The sequence below is a fragment of the Equus asinus genome, chromosome 28 (assembly GCF_041296235.1).
Source record: "Equus asinus isolate D_3611 breed Donkey chromosome 28, EquAss-T2T_v2, whole genome shotgun sequence".
Lineage (NCBI taxonomy): Eukaryota > Metazoa > Chordata > Mammalia > Perissodactyla > Equidae > Equus > Equus asinus.
Window position 1 is genome coordinate 20,638,534 of NC_091817.1, and position 20,881 is coordinate 20,659,414.

Here is a 20,881-nt window from a genome sequence, read left to right on the forward strand (position 1 = left end):
TTAGATGATCATCACACTGTTTTGAGCTTAGAGTGCCACCTGATGGTTGGTAAGGGGACCTATCTGACCCACTTTTTTCCCCTTTGGGGATCCCATCTCCAGCGTTCCTCCTTCTTTCCTTTGTCTTTCAGTGCTTGCGCTTTGTTTAGTCCTGGTTAGGAAATCAATCAAAAATAAATATTTTCCTTAACTGTATTTTTTCCTCATTTTTTCAACTTTTGTTGTATCACGGGAAAATCAGTCTTCCTCTTTCTGTTTTGCTGCACTAAGCTAGAAAATACTATGATTGTAACACTTCTGTTTTTAGCAAAGTTAGGGATAATAAGATGTTCATTTAAGTACAGAAAATCTTCTTTAAAAATCTGAGGAAAGGTCTCCATATTGCTTGGGTTAAAAACTTTTTTGGCTAGCAAATCACTTGTGAAACACTTATGAAAAGTAATATCTTAACCATTTTTTATGTTTCATTTACTTATAAGACTTAAAAGTCTTTCCTTTTCATTGTCACTGTTCTTTATTTCAGCTGTATTAGTGTTTAAATATTGGATTCTTGTGGACTAGCTCAGGAACATATTGACCATTTATCAGTTTTAAAGATTGGCACCTGAGCTAACAGCTGTTGCCAGTCTTCTTTTTTTTTTTCTTCTGATTTTTCTCCCCAAATCCCCCCAGTACATAGTTGTATACTTTTTAGTTGTGGGTCCTTCTAGTTGTGGCATGTGGGACGCCACCTCAGCATGGCAAGATGAGCAGTGCCATGTCCACGTCCAGGATCCAAACCGGCGAAAACCCGGGCCACCAAAGCGGAGTGCACGAACTTAACCATTCCTCCACAGGGCCGGCCTCTATCAGTTTATTTCTATGTGAAAATTTATTTTGAGTTCCCAAAGACAATCAACTTACAAATTAACTTTTGCCACACAACTTAATTATAAGTAGGAATCTCCCCATTTCTTCAAATCTATAGGCCTTTGTTATTTATGAAATTATAGTGCCAAGACAAAGAGAAGAAATTCTACTTAATATAATTTGTTATGTTTTATTATATCTCTGATTCTTTGAAAATTGATAATTCATGAGTATCAGATAGGGAAATTCTCAACTAGAATATTTGATTTCCTGAGGGAATTTACCCTATCCAATCTCTACTCCTTCTTTGATTGAATAAAATATAAAAATGGTGTTTGTTTATATATATATTATATATTAATATATTTGCTATATATTATACTAATACATATACTATATATATTAGTATATATACTGTATATATTGATACTTATTTGCTAATCGTTGTCAGACATTAGCTGTCTGCTAGGCTAGAGGAGACAATGATAAAAAAGTGAACATTTCGTTCCTTCTATGCTTGGCATCTTTTCCTTTTTAGAGGTGTTCAGTGTTACTTGCAGAAGGTTTCTGGGACAATATCAATTTCAAGTGATAAGCAAAGTAAAAAATTACGTTTACAAAATTACAAATTCTTAGTAGTTTCATACCCATGAAAACAGTAAAATTACCAAAGAAAGTATCATGGATTTATAATTTTTAGTACTTTATTATTTTGTCATTTTATGGTATGATTTTATTTATGTACAGTGTAAAAATAGCACTTTGAGTTTTAATCAAATTATGAATCAAAAACTTGTCATTTTCCTTTACCTGTAAGCATTGCTTAATTTTTCAGTGTGATTTTCTTAACAGTAGGGGTCTATGAGAGACAGAACTTGTTTTGCAGCCTAAAGCAATTATTTTGCCCTTTTAGGGGCTCAGTCTTCTCATATACAAAATGAAATACTTGAACCAGATGATTTTTGTCGAGTTGTTTGCTGACATAAGACTCTACTTTCCAATAGAAACCTTCGTCTATAAATATCTAAGGGAAATTAGTGGAAAGAATATGATTCCTTAAGAGTAAAGTAAACCTTGTTGAAACTTATTTCTTCTGTTGAGCTTAAGACTATTAATTCATTTTATGGTAACTTCGCTGATATCATGTGATTTTGTAATTTCAATTGGTGGTAATTGTAGAAAATAAAAAAATCAGTGAAGGCAAATTCATGAAGCATTAAAATAAATCAATGAAGTAGAATCTTAACTTCTTTTTATTAAAAACCATAGTGCTTTTCCAAGCTAGGTAAAGTTTTGCCTCTACTTTGACTTGTTTGTAATAATTCATAATGCCATATCACAATTTTCTTTTAAGTGACATTGATGTTTGGGTCCCAGAACCAGACCACTCAGAGGTTCCTGCTGAATGGTGGGATTTTGATGCTGATAAGTCACTTCTTATTGGAGTTTTTAAACATGGTAAGTGAGAAGTAAGGTAGATAGAGGGTTCTTCTATGTATAGTGTAATTCAACTAGTTCTGAGTTTACTGATTTCCACTCACAGCTTTATTCAAGTGACATCCATGTTATTATATACATCATATAAAGCATACTCTACCCAGCTAGGTCTGTCAGTCACTACATTTCCTCATGAAAGGGTGGCATATGTGACCTGCTTCTCTAGCAGGAAGCATTCTTATGTAAAATATGTGTGTGTGATCAATTTTTCCTCTTTTTTATTTTAACTGATAAATTTACATTTTTAAATATACTTATTGCCAGATCATGTAATGTTTGTGATCATTTCTAAAAAACTTTAATATATGGTTCCATGAGTCCAGAAACATCATTCACTATAAATATAAGGAATGCTTATGTTTATACATCTTTCTTCTTTTTATCCTTTTTATGTTCATAATTGGTGATTCCTCCAGGTTATGAAAAATATAACACTATCCGAGCAGACCCAGCATTATGCTTCCTGGAAAGAGTGGGAAAACCTGATGAGAAAGCAGTTGCTGCAGAACAGAGGGCAAATGATTATATGGATGGGTATGTGCATTTCAGAGCTGTGAATTCTCCATATATCTCTAGCAACATCAGGGTATTCTGTGTCAGTGATGTTTATCTTTAATGTGGTAGTAAGAGAATTGGAGTTTACAGTCTAAAAGTTAATGATACTCTAGTTAGCACTTGGCCAACAGAGTATGATCAAGGAAGAGACTAGACCTGCCCCACACCCATTCTTTTGATGAGTCCTTCATTTTTCCATTCTTAATGGTCATGGCCATTAAGGCCATAGAATTCTAGGGGCATAAGAAGAAAGAAGAAAGCTAAGAATATTACACTTGAAGAGAAATATGATGTTGTTCATTATACATGTAATAAGGCCTTTATTATCTTTCTTTTCTTACCAAAAGAGAAAAATAAGAGACTATGTTACGTTAATAATACCACATTTAAAAGTGAACTTGGGAATAAATGTAAATTAGAACTAGGTTTTTTTTGACTTACCATGTAACAGCCTTCATGCTGTGGCTTTGGCTCCTCTGGCTAGAGAACAGAGACTTCAGTTCAGAGACCTTTAAAACAAACTAAAAAGTCTTTCCAACCAGACTCCATTTGTTTGTCCTGTCAAGAGAAATTTTAAGTCCGGTACAATAATTATAGCATTTGTTGATATTTTAACAGGGATGTGGAAGATCCAGAATACAAACCTGCCCCAGCTATCTTTAAAGATGATATAGAGGTATGCTTTGGGTCATATTTTAAAATCCTCAATCCTAGTTATTCCATGATTTCTTTTATTTGCTTTTTCTTTTGTGTGTTTTTCCTTCACATGTTTTTCATTATACATAATTCTTCTGTTCTTCAGAAGATTATCTAAGTTAGTGATCAGCTTAGGTTGGCAGACATCACAAGTAATCATTCAGAATTTGCCCAATTTCCCCTTCTAGACAAGCTGGAGGCTGATTTGGACATGTGGATGAAATGGGGCCTGCCCGCATGCCGTACTGCTAGGCACTAAGAAACACGGTGTCCAAGGGCAAAATCCCGTGATAACTTAGATACTAACGGTATACAGCAACAGATAGAAACTATACCTGCATAAAGAGTTTTGAAATAGAGGATGGTGCCTGGAGGAATTATGACCTGCTTAAAGCATAGTTCTAAGTACTCTGTTTATATTAAGTCAAAAAGAAGAAGAGTTGGGTTGAAATACAGAAAATAATCTGTGGAGTGGGGGAATTGATGACTTTTCAGACAGGATTTGCTGGTCTTGATATCCACGGGACTTGGATTTTAATGCCTATATGAGGACAAGATGAGCATAGGCCCAGGTGTGGCGGTGAGAACTCAAATCCTGTATAAAGTCAGAGCTGTCTGACAATCAGCACAGGGAGACAACAAGGACATTTATCTCAGCCTGGACTTGGTATGGGAAAAATTGTCTCCCCTGAGAATTCACAGCCTTAGGCCTGCCTTTCCTTGAGTTTGTGGTTTGATTCTTTTACTTTGTCTGCATGGTCCAGGAACCCTCAAGCCAAAAATGTAATATAAACAGGGGTCCCAGGCTAGTAATACTGATGAGGTACCTGATAGAAACAAAAAGAAAAAAAAACTGTGAAAGAAACAACTTCAATCCAGATTATACTTGAGTCCTGAAGATAAAGCCCACCATAAAATGAGGTCGAAATCCTAAAATTTAAAATATATGAGGAATGATTCACCATGAGTGAATGTTAGTACATGCAGCTAAGAACAAGGTTAGACATCTAAGAATTTCTGATAATAGGGCTATTGAAATAGAAAATAAATAAATTTTTCAATGACTGAAGAAAGAACCAGGATCAAAAGAAGGATATGATTTTAAAAGACTAGGGACATATGAAAAAGAATTATATGTAACTTTAGAATTAGAAAATACAGTCATTGAAATTTAAAACTCAACAAACACACTTAACATTCTGCTGGAGAAGCAGATTAGATACAGCTCATGAGAAAAGAAATAATTTAGAAGATAGACATGAGGAAATTATCCATAATGTAGCATAATGAATCAGTTTGAGCCAATCAAGATAGAAAACCACATAGTAAATTGAACAGGGAAAGTTTAATGTAAAGAATTATTGGGGGCCAGCCCAGTGGCACAGCAGTTAAGTTGGCACATTCCACTTTGATGGCCTGGGGTTCACCAGTTTGGATCCTGGTTGCGGACCTATGCACGGCTTGTCAAGCCATGCTGTGGCAGCAGTCCCACATATAAAGTAGAGGAAGATGGGCATGGATGTTAGCTCAGGGCCAGTCTTCCTCAGCAAAAAAAGAGGAGGATTGGCAGCAGATGTTAGCTCAGGGCTAATCTTCCTCAAAAAGAAAAAAGAAAGAAAAAGAATTATTGCCTATAATAAGAGGATTGAAGTAATGAGAGATTGGCCAGTAAGAAGGAAAGAGAACTCTAAAGAATATGGGCATAACCTCTGCTCCTAGGGCTGACGTAGAGCACCCAAGGAAGAGTCCCACCCCCAGCAGGGCTGAGATCCTGACCTTTTGGGGAGGGCATGGCCGTAGCTCACTGGATGGCAGAAAAGTTGCTGTGCTGCCACACTGGTACAGCTTCCTGGAAATCCAACCTCTGGAACTTGCTGGAAATCTGCCCTTTAGGGGTGCCAAGGAAGTTTTCCCTGGGGAAGTGTCTCACTGGAGACACTGCTACTAAATCACACAAGGGAGAGGTTGCCAGGGAAAGCTGCTGGCCCAGCAGGTGCTAAAGAAGCTGCTTGAACTGCAGGAGCTGGCACTTGGGAAGCTACCTGTGCTGTGGGAGCTGAACAAGGAAGAAGCTTACTGAAGCAGGAAGTAAAACCCCTTTCCTCCTACAGTGTCTCTCAGGCTCCCATCACTTACAAAGCTTGACATCATTACTGGCCAGCTAGGAAAAAATGTTTAAAGAGCCCAGATCTGTTTTCTCAGAGCTGGCAAAAGAGACAGTAAATTTAGAGCTGAGAGCCAATAAATCAATAGCTAGCACAATGAAAATATGAAACACTTCTAAGAGACAAAGAGGATAGCATGATAATATCTGGCAAATGTCTAATAGGTATTCTAGAAGGAAAGACTAGAGAGCATAAGGCAGAAGCCCTATTTTAAGAAATATCAGATTTTATGAAAGATAGGAATCCTCAGATTCAAGAACTAAAGTGAATCTTGACAGGATAAATAAAACTAAATCTACTCCAAGAAATATCCTGCGAAAACTACAGATACCCCAGACAAAGAGAAGATGTAAAAGTAACCAAATAAAAAAAGACCTACCTTCAAAAGAATGATGGTAATTCTAACTTTAAGCTTTTCTAAAACAACAATAGAAACTAGTAGTCATTGAGACAAAATCACCAAGGTTATGAACGTATTAAGTTTACTGTAATGTTGGGATACCTAATTGGAGATGATCTGTTGACAGATAAAAATTAGATATACACCACAAGCAAACTGTTTGAGGCTGAGAAATAAAAGATTTGCAGATTATCTAATGGTCAAATATGAGAATGAATGAATGATCTGAGAGTTGGTATATAGAATGAAAAAAAAACGGTTAGCAATAAAACCTAGGGCATATTTACAGTTAGAAAAAGGATGGAGGAAAAGAAATTAGCCTAAAAGTAATCATAGAAAAGGAAATAATTTTAGTAAATAATGACTGGTCTGATTGTCAAAAGCAATAAAGAAGTGTGAAAGGTAAGAATTGAGAGCAAGAAAGTGAAATTTTATTTTTGCTAAATTAATCATTAAAAGTCCTATTGCAGAAAAGTTCTCTATTATAAAGAAGTTTGATTCTCCTTTCTTATCTATGTCATGATCCAGTTACCCTGTTAAAATTTCTATTTTCTTTTAAAAGGATGATGTTTCCTCACCAGGAGATCTTGTAATAGCAGATGGAGGTAAATTGCACTTGTCTTTATTTAGTATTATTTTAAATTTATGTCTTCATGATACCATGAGATCAATAAACTAATACACTTTTATAGTGTTTCAAATGTATATGAGATTTTTATAGAAGACACCCAGAATCATTATAGGACATACTAGTTGATTGGGAGTTTAACAATATTTTCAGTTGTTTCAAATCTTTATGCAGTGACTCCTTTTTTATAGAATAGAAGCTTTGATGATTTCATGGCTTGATTATTAAACTTACATGTGAGATTTCATCATTATAGTGTTGATTCAATAGTCCATTCAACAACTTCTTAATTCCACGTGCACATTAGAACCATTCTTTATCACTCAGTTTCTACAAAACTTTTCTGTTCAGGATCTTGCTTCTACTTCTTTCTGATACCAAATAGAAATAGACTGTCGCTAGAGTACGCTCATTCCCAGCTGGCACCCAAGGGGAATAGTGCCTCACCCTCTGGTGGTTCAACAGGAACAAAGGAGTAGTTTTTGCAGAGCATGAATGATCTGCTTGATTATGGTGTATATAATTATAATATTACACTCTGGAAGTAGGGAATTAGATCCTGTACTTTATTGGGTGAATAAAAACTTAAAAGTTACAGCATTGTCATATTGAATTTTTTAAATGTATGTTTCTCCTTAATGACTTTTAAAATGTTTTGATTCTAATTAAATTGAGATAAATTTAATACAGAAAGCTTCCGTTAGAAAAGTGTAGTATTCAACTTCTCATGGTTTCAGTTTGACTTTTAATTTAAGTTAAGACATTGAGTATTTGCCAACCAGTAACATATATTAGACCTGGAAATGCAAGACTTGTATTTTCTGTGCAAGTCAAGTTCTCTTTAAATAGATAACATGGTGGTTCTTTAGTCCGCTGTGACCTACTTCCTGTGAGCTACTCTTAAAGTTTGTTGTAATGTTTTTAGGGCTGTAGTTATAAAAAAACTTTTTTATAGTGAGAGATTTTTGTTTTTCACATAACCAGATTGAAAGAAAAAGATTTTTTAAGTAGGGAGGTTGTGCTGCTTTGGTAAGCTTCATTACAGTATCTGTCTAGTTTTGTTTGTTTTGCTTTTGTTTTTTAGTGTTTTTTTTTCTTAATTGACTTGAGTTTCTTTAAATGTAGATGGTCAACTGATGGAGGGTGATAAAATTTATTGGCCTACTCAGTCAGCTTTAACCACACGTTTGAGGCGTCTCATCACAGCTTATCAGCGTACTAATAAAAACAGACAAATCCAGCAGCTACAACCTACTTTCTCAGTGCCTGCCAGTGTAATGCAGCCTGTGTATGAAGAAGCCACTCTTAATCCTAAAATGGCAGCCAAGATAGAAAGACAGCAGAGGTAAGACAATAGCACTAAATTTTTAATATATAATATCTAAATATAGTCGTTCATTCTGAAGGCTGTTAGGGTGTGATTATTTCACTTTATGAAAAACATATAGGTAGGGAAGTTGGTCAAAACAAAGTGCTTGATGGACATGTATACATGCTCGCACACATGTATACACAAATATGGTAAAACTAATAAAGATGATTGCATTTTATAGTTATTACACATACTTTATATTTAATCATTCTTTTGTCATGTTCATGAACAGTGAGGTATGAAAAAACATGAATGTGCAGAGCAAACTCAAAAGTTAAATTATCAAACATCTTTAAATTACATGAAATAAATTCCATTCTATCTTATTTTACATTTTGACATTGTTGAGATATAAGAAGGTATGAAAGACCAGTCCATCCATGCTTTCTACAGAGAATAAACCCTTGGAACTACCATGTCAAAGGGCAACAAATAGTAGTGGAGCTTCTTGCAAGAGACCTTGTGAAGAAGACAGGCAAGCTTCTCTCATCACATAAGCTTTCTCTTCTTAAAAAGGAGGGAATACATGGAAAAGAATAGGAGTGTTTAGCAATAACCTGGCCTCCCTGTTAAACCTGGGTCCTTAGATGTTCTCTGGAAGATAAAATCATTGTTCTCGTTTCATTTACAGCACATTTGTTGTAACCAGAATTTACTGAGTCTGAAACTTCAGACTAACTATCCTACACATAATCTTCAAACCTCTGTAAATAGGGTTCACTGAAACAGATAACTGTTTCAGTTATCTATCGTTGGATAAAAACCCATCCCAAAACATAGTGACTTAAAACATCAGTTTTTTGTTTCTCATGATTCTGTGGCTTGCCCCAGTAGTTCTCCTGCCTCCTGTGGTGTTGACTGGAGTGCTGAGATGGGTGGAAGGTCCAAAGGGTCCTTACTCATATGGCTAGCAGTTGGTGCTGGCTGCCAACTGGGAGCTCAGATTCTAAGAGGGAGCATTCCAAGTAGCAAAGGCAGAAGTTGCAGATTTCTTAAGGCCCAGCCTCAGAAGTAAAAATGTCACTTTTGTCTCCTACTCTTGGTCAGAAAAGTCACAGGGCCAACCAAGATTTAAGGGAAAGGGAAATAGGTGGCACCTCTCAATAGGAAGACTGGCAAAGAATTAATGACCATCTCTAATCTACCACATACATTTTCCTTCAGTCTGTCAGATATGGATTAATCTTCCTAAAATACTTTAGGTTGCTATAATGCATAAAACTACAAAATACTACCTTATGCTATAAATATGTTTGAAATGTTTTATCTTTATTCTAAAGGAAGGGTTATCATATCATATAATCTTATATCCCATGCATGTTTTCTCACATGATAAATATGCAAAAAACTATTATTATGAAGGAAAAGAAGCGTGGTTGGATGGATGAGTCTACTAGCATTTTAAAATTTATTTACAAAGCAATAACACTGGATTTAATCCTTTAAAGTGTTAGGTTAAATGTTTATTATAGTCATTATATTCAACGTTAATAAATATTTTTTTCAGTGACCAATGTATCTTTTTCTTTAATCTGATTTGAAATAGATGGACAAGAAGAGAAGAAGCTGATTTTTATAGGGTTGTGTCTACATTTGGAGTAGTATTTGATCCTGACAGAGGCCAGTTTGATTGGACAAAATTTAGAGCTATGGCTAGGCTACATAAGAAAACTGATGATAGTTTGGAGAAATACTTGTATGCGTTCATGTCCATGTGTCGGAGGGTTTGTCGTCTTCCTTCCAAGGAAGGTATGTATAAAATTTCTTTTTTTCCTTGTTCTGATCAAAAAGCAAAACCACTAAAATTCAGAAATCTCCAACTTTTATTTCAATACTATCTAATTCAACACGTCAGCACTTTCTCAGAATTGTAAATAAACTGCTTAAAGATCCCCTGTTTCTTAATCCTCCTATTAAAATGAGATCTAAAGAGACTAAAGGTACCCATTGAGTTTTGAGGAAATAGCCGGTGTTTTTATTTAGTGTTAGATTTATGATTGGGGCAGGTAGAAGATAAAGGATAGCTTTTGGTAAACGAAACTAAGCTGTATTTTCAGTCCAGCTTAAAGGAACTGCACTAGAGGGCTGGTTTACACGAATAATATTGCAAGGAATGAGGTCTCCACTCAAAAGACATTTCACAGAGTTTTAGTAGGAAAACAATCACGGAGTGCCTTCAAAAAAAGACAGCAATCAGAGGTGCTAATGCTCAGCTAAGGAGCTGTTCTGGGATGAATGTCATTGTTCTCGAAGCCCAGAGAAATAGCTCCTCCTGTCAGCAGTTCCTCTCAGTAGTGCTGTTGTAAGCAGCCATCTCCATTCTTTACTGAATATGGTTTCTGACTGCTAACCCCAGTGGCTTCCTATGGTTCCTATGGCTTTACTATGGTTTCATAGTAAAAATGTAAGTGGTTTATAAAAGGACTTAAATTTCATGTAGGTTTGTTTCCTGTTTTTAATTTTATTTCCTAACAGATTTGTCAGTCCACTGAATAGGGTAGTGAGTCGCTTGATTACTCAAATACCAGATAACTCAGAGTAGATTTTAGTCTACTTTAAGGTCTATTGTAAGACCATAAATGGATTTAAAAAGACAGATAAAGCTAAGTATTTTGTCTTCTATTATTTATGGTTACCGAGAGGCCCTCTTTTTTTCCTTAATTCTCATCAGCAATATAAAGTTATGTGAATAAACTCATCACTTTTTTTTTTTAAAGGTATACTTTTTGGTGAGGAAGCTTGGCCCTGAGCTAACAGTACATAGTTGTATATCCTAGTTGTAAGTTGTTCCAGTTCTTCTATGTGGGATGCTGCCTCAGCATGGCTTGATGAGCAGTGTGTAGGTCAGCGGCCAGGATCTGAACTGCTGAATCCCAGGCCACTGAAGCAGAGCACGCAAGCTTAACCACTGTGCCTCTGGGCCGGCCCCAATTCATCACTTTTGAATCCAGTTTTAAAAGAAAAGGGAAAGGGTTAGTTACTAAATAATGATTGAAAAGGTAGCGTTTCCTTGTTAGAAATCTGCGTGAGGTTTTACTTAGATCAGAGTTTCCCAAACGGGATTCCCCAGTTCTTAGCACCCTTAATGTCTCAGTAATTTTTCATAGTACTTGAAGTCAAAAGTTCTGTTTAATGAATAATGAGGTTCAAACAACTTAATAAGTATTTATGTCCTAACAATCTGGTAATTGTTTGAAAACATAACATACACTGAAAGAAAAATTTCTTTCTAAAATACCCAGTTACTTACTAATGGGATGTGTGCATCTGTTGGGCACACCTCAAATCTTGGAAGTAGAATGGATACTCTCTTATTTCTTGTTCTATGTTAATTTTGCATGGTCCTTGATTTTTTTTAACTTTTTATTTTGAACTACTCTTCAACTTTCAGAAAAGTTGTAAAAACTGAACAAGGAGTTTCCATATAACCCATACTCTGCCTCCTTAGAGTTAAAATCTTACATGATTAAAATCCTTACATGTTAAAATCTTACATGATTAATTATAGTATAATTATCAGCCCGGGACATTAACTTTCGTACAATACCATTAACTAAATTAAATATCTATTCAAATCTTACCAGTTTTTCCACTGATGTCTTTTTTTGTTCCTGGCTCCCACATTGTGTTTGGTTGTTCTTTCTCCTTAGCCTCCTGCAGTCTGTAACAGATCCTCAGTTTTTCTCTTGTTTTTAACGACCTTGAAAAGTATTGATCAGTTATTTTGCCATAAACCCCTCAGTTTGGATTTGTCTTGCGTTTCACATCATTGGACTAAGGTTATGCATTTTTAGCAGGAGTACCATAGAAATGAAGATGTGTCCTTCTCAGAACATAATATCATGGGATTCATGATGTCAGTATGTCTTAGTACTGATGCTGTTACCCTTGATTGCTTGTTTTAAGTGATTTGTGCTGCGTTTCTCTAGTGTAAAATTGCTGTCTTTTCCCCTCTAGTCAACAAGTATCTTGAAGAGATACTTGGAGACCATACAAATCCTGTTTTTCCTCATTCACCCATTGATTTTAGTATCCCTCAGGAGATCTTCCAGCAGTTTTTATTGTGGAATTCTACTGCAAGGAAGAACTGTTCCTTCTTCCTAGTCTACTGCATCAATTATTTATTCATGTCAATATGAACTAATGGATATTTATTCTGTAGGTCATAATTCTATACTATCATTATTCATTTTGATGTTCTTATTGTTCTGAATTTAGCCATTAGGAGCTCCTTCAGGTGGTCCCTGCATTATTTCAACAAGCTCTGGTCTTTTTGAGCTCTTCCCAGCTACCAGTATCTCTGCTTGCAAAGCTAGGCCTCCACCAAAAGGAATATAGCATGGTCTTAAGTTGAAAGTGAACTCTCTCAAGCTAGTAGTTCATACAGTGTTTGACAAATATCACTGTGTTTTCCTCAATTTTTTGTTTGTTGTTGTTATTGTAAGGAAGATTGACCCTGAGTTAACATCTGTTGCCGTTCTTCCTCTCTTTTATATGTGGGACGCCGCCATGGCATGGCTTGATGAGCAGTATATAGTCCACACCCAGGATCTGAACCTGCATACCCTAGGCTGCCGAAGCAGAGTGCAGGAACTTAACCACTACACCACCGGGCTGGCCCCAATTTCCCTCAAATTTTATGAAAGGCTTTGGTGTACTTGTGAGTTCACTGCAATGCCCTGAGTTACCTCGGTGCAGTTAGGGACATGTGGGCCTATGTTTGTTTATGGGGCATTATTTAACAGTTTACTTTGTGTTTATAAGTGAGTTTGAGTAAGTATTTTTCTCGTTAAAAATATTAAAAGGAAATTCTGGAAACTATACAATGATACTGAGTTAGAGGTACATTTTAGAAGTTACATTATTTGTTTAAAATCTATAATGAAGTATTTTGAGGTTACTATTTTTGTTATTGTTTTAATGTAGAATTCGTGGATCCAAATATTTTTATCCAGCCAATCACAGAAGAACGTGCTTCTAGGACTTTGTATCGCATTGAACTTCTAAGGAAAGTACGGGAGCAGGCCCTCCGACATCCACAATTGTTTGAACGCTTGAAGCTTTGCCATCCAAATCCAGACTTACCTGTCTGGTGGGAGTGTGGCCCTCATGATAGGGACTTGCTTATTGGAGCTGCTAAACATGGGGTGAGCCGAACAGACTATCACATTCTTCGTGATCCTGAACTCTCATTTATGGCAGCTCAAAGGAACTACAGTCAAAGTAAGATGGCTCATTCAAGGACTTCTACCCCACTTTTACAGCAATATCAAGTAGCACTTTCTGCTTCTCCTCTTACCTCTCTACCTAGGCTCCTAGATGCAAAAGGTATTGTTCTAGAGGATGTGAAAGTTAAAAGTGAAAACCTTAAAGAGGAGCCTCAGTCTTCTGAAGAAGAATCTATGTCTTCTGAGGAAACCAGGACACTAATAAAGTCTGAGCCTGTAAGTCCAAAGAATGGTATTTTACCACAGGCTACTGGAAACCAGAAATCTGGTGGAAAAGGCGAAGCAGACAGACGCATGGTTGCAGCCAGAACAGAACCCCTAACTCCAAACCCAGCTTCTAAGAAACAGCGAGTCCACAAAAGAGGATCGGAGTCTAGTTCTGATTCTGACTCCGATTCTGAGAGGTCGTCCTGTTCTTCCAGATCCTCTTCTTCCTCGTCTTCCTCCTCGTCTTGTTCCCACTCTCGATCAGGCTCTAGTTCTTCTTCGTCCTCCTCTTGTTCTTCAGCATCATCTTCGTCTTCATCCTCGTCCTCCTCCTCATCCTCCTCCTCTTCATCTTCATCAGAAGAAAGTGACAGTGAAGAAGAGGAAGTCCAAAAGCGAGGTATATGCATAAAATACTTTTGCTATTTTAAGACATTTCAAGTGAAAATGAAAAGGATTGATTCAAATAACTTAAGTATGTTTAACATTGTTAGCTAAAATTTTATATGTACAGATTTTCTTAGAGAAGCACTATTGAAAAGGAAATTAGAATTACTGGTATACACTCCCTGTTCAGTATTCAAGGAATTGCAAAATGGATTAGTCAAACAGAGGAATTAGAGATTTTACATGTAATTTTATTTCTTTGTGATTGCCTTAAATTTAGTATTATATTTTCCTGGAACAAGTTGATCAGTGAACAAACAAAGATAATATTTTGTAACAGCCACCAGGATTCTTAGATTAAGCAATCAGACCAACAAGAGTATCATAAGCCCTACTTGGCAGCTGCCTAATCAGAAAGACATAGGAACTGCAGCTTATCAGTAGAGTAGTACTAAATAGTCCTCTTCTGCAGGTGTCCTTGCAGCAGTCCAGCAGTTCACGTGCAAGGAAATGAGTATCAAGTGGGTGCAGGAGCCACTCTAGCTGAAAGAGCCTCATACCCCACAGGAGCCAGAATGTCCTGTAACAGCTCCTTAGGCATAACTTTCAGGGTTGCCACAGTGGACATCTCTGAGCAGAGATGAGGGTCCCCTGAGAGAATTACAGTATCCCCAACAGGTATTTATGGTCCTCCCAGTCCAGATGCAGTCTATCAATCAGTTTATCTGTTTCCAGGGAAACAGCGTGAACTGAGGGTCAAATTTTCATGGAGAAAGGGACGTTTTGTTAACCCTTTGTTCTCAAACTCCTTGATGCCATTTATTTTGCTTTTATGCTAATTTTAAAAATAATGAGTACTTTGTTGTAGTCTAGGTAAATTTTTTCCCTTTTATACCATTTGTTTTTACTTCTTACTTTTGCATTTTCAAATATATCTGAATAATTGTATGAGATTTGAAAAGTGTATGTAAATTGTTTTATGTAGTCTTTTTTATACAGTGATAATTGTTTTTAGGAGAAGGTACCCCTCACAGGAAAGCCTATGATGAAGAAAGTGTTGCATCACTGAGCACTACCCAGGATGAGACCCAGGATAGTTTCCAGATGAACAATGGGACACCAGAGTCTGCTTATATCTTACAAGGTGGATACATGTTGGCAGCTTCTTATTGGCCAAAGGTAAATGAATAATTTCTTGCTGGAATAGATCATTTTGTGGGTATTTTTCTATATTGCTTTAATGATAGATATTCTTGTTATGTAGAAAAATAGGTCACTATAAAATGTAGGATGATATTTTGGTTGTTAGCATTAAAAGTATCCATTATTACTGTCAAGTAAATTATTAAATATAAAAATTAAATGTATATGTTTCCCAACATAACCTTAGAATGTTCAGAATAAAAGATAATGAATGCTTGCATTCACAGACAAGATAATGTTCAAGTACTTTTTATGAAATAAGTGCTTTCAACTGTGTCTCCTTGCAGAAATTTACCATAATCAATTGTGACCTAGGAAAAAAGTTCACTTAAGTACATGTACATTCAGTGGTAGAAGTTCAGATTGGATTAATAGAATTCTTCCAGTGCGTGACTAGACTAGTACAAGAGTACTTACCTTTAGGAGTGAGGTTGGGAAATGGAGGAGTGGAGAACTCTCTACTCTTTTATACACTTCTGAGTTGTTTGAATTTTTTACAAGGAACCTGTACCACTATACTAAGTATAAAAACAAAGGAATAGGAAAATATCTTTATAATACTTTTTAACTTTACCAATGGAATTTATACTGGAATAACTTCTTACAGAATTGTAATATCTGTGTGAGAATATGAATGCATCCCAGTCACACGTATGTTGTACCAGGGTTAAATCCATCAAGGCTCTGAGCCATTTGATCTCCAGAGCTCTAATTAATAAAGTTGTCCTTTGACATCGTATTCTTTTCCAGGATCGTGTGATGATCAACCGGTTGGACAGTATTTGTCAAACGGTTCTGAAAGGGAAGTGGCCTTCAGTTAGAAGAAGTTATGATGCCAACACAGTGGCTTCTTTCTATACCACAAAACTGCTGGACAGCCCTGGTGCAGCTACAGAATATAGCGAGCCCAGTGTACCCACTCCTCCAGGTGCCGGTGTTAAAGAAGAACATGATCAGTCGACACAGATGTCAAAGGTGAAGAAGCATGTACGAGAAAAGGAGTTTACAGTGAAAATCAAAGACGTATGTTTATTTTTATTGCCCTAGGACCTGATTGCGATTGCGGTGTGCAGCATGCTTTTCCTGCAAATGGCTGCCTGCTCTTACTCTTACTTCCTTCACATACTTGTTTTCTGGTATTTGGATTGTTTTCTTTTTGATATCTAGGTTATTAAACTTGAATATTCTACTAGAGGGATCATCATTAAATGTGTTTCTCTACCTATACTTCTGAAAATAGTCCTTCTGCTGATCAAGATGCTTTCATAAACAGTCTGACAATTTCTAATTGTTTTGGTTCTTTTATATAATATTTAAATGGTATGTCACTGCACTTTCTGTTTTAAACATTTAACATGCGCTGTTATCAGTAATATTTCATTTTTCAGTATGATTTTTGAAGCTAAATTGATTACTTGGTATCTACAACATGGGTAATATCCTGTAAAATGTCGCACGAATAATGTATGTAGAGACGTATCTCTGAAGCTGAAAGTGTTATAATGTACTAGTCACATGGAAAACTTTGTTTTGCTCAGAAAAGTGTATAGTACCTGGATTTTTTTTCATTTAAGATAGAAATTTTAATATTCATTATAGAAGTCAGTTACATGTTTTCTTCAATTGATTTATGAACAAGAAGAGAAACTGATTAATGTTTCAGGGTTTTTAATTCAGTTTTTCTAAGTAAAAAATTTCTCTTGGTATCATGCGGTGAGATTTTTTTAATTGTTTCCTTCTTAATAATGGTGTTTGTTGAACAGGAAGGTGGTTTGAAGTTGACGTTTCAGAAGCAAGGAGCTGCTCAGAAAAGACCATTCGACAGTGAAGACGGTGCTCCGGGGCAGCAGCAGTACCTCACGAGGCTCCGGGAGCTTCAGAGCGCATCCGAGACCAGCCTCGCCAGCTTTCCAAAATCTCTGCCAGTATCAGGTGAATATGCTAATAGTAATTGCCTTACCATGAAATATTCCCTGTCATTTCCAAATTCTTTTATTTACTCTTGTAAATAAATAAAAATTCATTTATTCTTAAGTGTTGGGACCTCTCTTAAGTCTGTAAAGTAATCAGTATAATTTTAAATATAAATAAATACTTAATTTTTAATATGACATTTTAAAGCGTAGAGGATAATTTAGTTTGAGGGGGCTTGAATATTTGGGTAGAAATCTCATTTTCTCAAGTAACTTTATACAGACAAAAGTTGAAACAGCATTTCAATGTGAAAGCATACTGTGAATTTAAAGACAAACACCTAAGTCACAAATTAATGGTGATTGGTAGAGGAAGTTAAAATGAGAAGTTTTAGAAAGACTTTAGAGATTGCATAGTCCAGGCGTCTGTAGGATATAGGAATTGTTTATGACTAATCTCGGAAAGATAGTCTTTCATTGTAATGGAATACTTTGTAGGAACAAGATTGTTACTACCTTAAACAAACCTTTTTATTATTCAGTGGCTCTAATTATCACAAAATTCCTTCTTATTTGGAAGCAAATTTTCCCTGCAATTGGCTCTTCTCAGTGATTGAAGTTCTATATTTAAAGTCATCACAGAATTAACCTATTCCTGTCTACATGATAATCTTAACATTGTAAAAGCAATGATTATATCTCCCCTTGAGATTATCTGTATTTCTTCTAACCTTTTGACAATTTGGATCAACAAGTGTTTATTAAATACCGAATTGGTGCCATGTGTTACGTGCTTTGTTTATCTTGGTCTAGTTCTACTTTAATTTGTCTGTGTCCCTCTTAAATATGGTGTCAAGAATTGAGAATTTTACTCAAGATCAACAGTCTCAATGTGTGGACCACAGCCTACTAATCTTAAAAAATGCAGGTTTTCAAATATGGCAGATGAATGATTGAATTTCCTTTATACCTTCCCTTTGCATAAGGCTAAGGACTCTATTCAGTATTCTACGAAATCTAGTTGCCATGCAATACTTGGAAACGTTTCAAAACTCCTACTGCGCACATGTGTGTATGTGCACTTTGTGTGGAATTTCTATAATTTGGGAAAATGATGCTTTATTTTAAGTGTTAAATTGACTGCTATTTTCAATTGCTGCTATTACCACTTTTTAATTATAAATTATAATTAAATTATAAATTGATGAGAGTTATTAGCTTCACTTTGGTCTCATGGATTCGTTAACCATTCAGTGTAATTCTCCAATTATTGGATTTTCAGACATGTATGAATTTCAGTTAAAATATGAATCAGCCATACTTCTGTTACTATTACTGAAGTATAAGTCCCCCAAATTGTGCTTTACAATGACGGTGTTGTTATCAAGGGGCTCTTTTTCTCACGAGGAAATGGGAACAGATGGGGAAAGATAAGCTGTGGGCTTTTTTGCCCAGCCTAAGTAGAGTTTAATAATACCACTGCTCGTGCCCTGATAACCTCACTATAAAATGGGATTGATTCTTCTACTATCTGGACAACTCTTGCAGCTAAAGGTAGTACAACCTTTGCCTTTGAGCAATTCTTTGGTAAAGAATACTGTTTTTAATAGTATCTATAGTAATTGTAACACTAATTTGCAGCTGTACAAAATATCAAAAAGTCTCAAACATTAAAACTAGATGCAGTTATTATCTAAGCATTGTATCTCATCCATCTTAATAATTGCAAATGTGAAATCTAGATCTGTCTTCCTACATGACTCTTAGGAAATCAGTTAACATTTTTGAGCCACTTTTCTTGTTTGTGAAATGAGGTTATGGAGGAGGAGAGACGTAGCATGTTGAGTGGATTAAATAGGATATGTAAAGTGGCTAATATGGAGCTTGGCACATAATTAGATGCTAAACAGATGTTAAAATTTGGTACTCACAGGTTTTAGAGTTATATGCTCAACAAATGCTATTACTATAATTCTTAATATTCCAAAGCCTAGGCCCTTTTTATGTTTATGTGGATACCCCCTGAATTTTATCTGATAGCTTCAAGTAAAGATACAGAATATAATGTAATTTAATTAATGAAGGATAGTAAAATGGCATAAATTATAACAAGAAGACAAAACTAATGAGCCCATTCCAGAAACTACCTGGAATAGTGAACAAATGATGGTAGAGCCAAACAGCCTGGGGTTGAATGCTGGCATTTACCAGCTGTTGTGACATTGGGCCCATGACTTAACATTTCTGATCTCATTCGTAAAATGCACTTAGTAATACCCCTGTGTTTTTGTTTCATTTTGTTTTTGATGATTTAAGAAAACATTTATAAAACGTAGTCCAGTGTATGGCACCATAAATAGGCATTCAATAGAAAGAAACTATTTTTAATGTTGTTACAGTTGCAATGTTGTTACAGTTGCAATATTGTCTTTACAGGTAAAGACAACACAGACTTTATAGAATAGAATAGGTTAAATTTTCCATTTTGGATTCTAACTTAAATCAGTGGTATTTATAAAAATCACTCAGAAATAAGTCAAGGTAACTGGCGCTTTTTAAAGCAGAAGTCAAGGTGGAATATACCAAATGAATGGCCAAATAAGATATCTTTATAAATGGACACATGAGTGTGTGCAAATGATGTTTTTCCTAAATAACTACATTAAGTACTTCTTTTTTATATAGCACTGGAATAACAGTAAAGGGAAAGTAAAAGAAACGCAAGACGCTCTCTCTGCCTTTCAGTTGCTTCATAGACTAGACCTACACATTAAAATATTAGACAGTACATTAAAAAACAAGATGATATGTTTTGCTAACCAGAACATTATAGTTAATAAATACTAGAGAAGAGGGAAGTCACTGCTGTCTAGAAACTTAGGCAAGTCCTGTGGAAGAGGCAAAATTGAACAGGATTTATAAGAAGAAGATGCAATAATAGTCGTTCTGGAAAATGACAATGATGGGAGAAGTGGAAGAAGGGCAGGGAACAGCATGATCCAGAGACTTGATGTCAGGAAAATAGTATGGTTTGGGGATAAGGCTGACCTAGCTAGTGTGTAAATTCTTACCGTCGAGATAATTGTATAAGATCAGAGACTGCTTAGGAGAGGGGAATCTAGATGATAGACAATATAAAAAACTGAGCTGTGTCGAGGATTGGGGCTTGGTGGCCAGGCAGAAATGGGGGTTGATGTGAAGCATTTCATTCATATTAGAATGGGAAGCCATGAGGCATTCTTATAAAGTAGCATGGTACTTTTAAAAGTGGTACTTTAGGAAAGTTTTTTTTTATTATTACAGCTAAAATGTACTATATGGTGAAAGAATTTTCAATCATATTCATAATTTTTGTTAATGTGATTATAATGAAATTCACTACGTGAGTAATGAAAGCTTTTCTTTTTTTAATAATGTTTGTCACATTCCTTGTTGCTTTCATATGCAAAAATGATCTTAACTATTGTAATTAGTTATTCCTTACCATATGAATTAAGGTATCTCTTTGAAACTGAGGTGTGACAAAGGTAAGTGACCTCCATAAGGTTACCGCTAGCCAAAGGACAGCTCCTTATTCAGGGGTACACAGGACTTGCTCAAAAAGTTTTCCTTGAATGATTGAAAATGCATTTCTCACTACAAGCTGTGAACTATTTTAAGCAAACATCTCGTTCTTAATGATATTTTCTTTTACTAGGAGGGTTCTAGATTATGTTCTCTTTGAGGACAGGAACTGTGTCTTCTCTTTGCACCATTGTAGTACCTTGTACTTAGCTATTGG

General features: G+C 35.7%; 1 protein-coding gene across 13 annotated transcripts in view; it reads left to right on the forward strand.

The window, feature by feature from the left end:
- Positions 1-20,881, forward strand: part of CHD9 (chromodomain helicase DNA binding protein 9) — a 228,646-nt gene that overhangs the window by 193,367 nt on the left and 14,398 nt on the right. For 11 of the 13 annotated variants that reach the window (XM_070500253.1, XM_070500252.1, XM_070500257.1 and 8 more), the window contains 10 exons: positions 2,204-2,307; positions 2,763-2,880; positions 3,520-3,577; positions 6,725-6,767; positions 7,916-8,135; positions 9,709-9,911; positions 13,089-13,997; positions 15,000-15,163; positions 15,938-16,210; positions 16,951-17,119. In XM_070500253.1, coding sequence (XP_070356354.1) covers positions 2,204-2,307; positions 2,763-2,880; positions 3,520-3,577; positions 6,725-6,767; positions 7,916-8,135; positions 9,709-9,911; positions 13,089-13,997; positions 15,000-15,163; positions 15,938-16,210; positions 16,951-17,119 — 2,261 coding nt within the window. The remainder of the gene's footprint in view (positions 1-2,203; positions 2,308-2,762; positions 2,881-3,519; positions 3,578-6,724; positions 6,768-7,915; positions 8,136-9,708; positions 9,912-13,088; positions 13,998-14,999; positions 15,164-15,937; positions 16,211-16,950; positions 17,120-20,881) is intronic. The other 2 variants (XM_070500261.1, XM_070500256.1) reach the window with 1 other exon arrangement.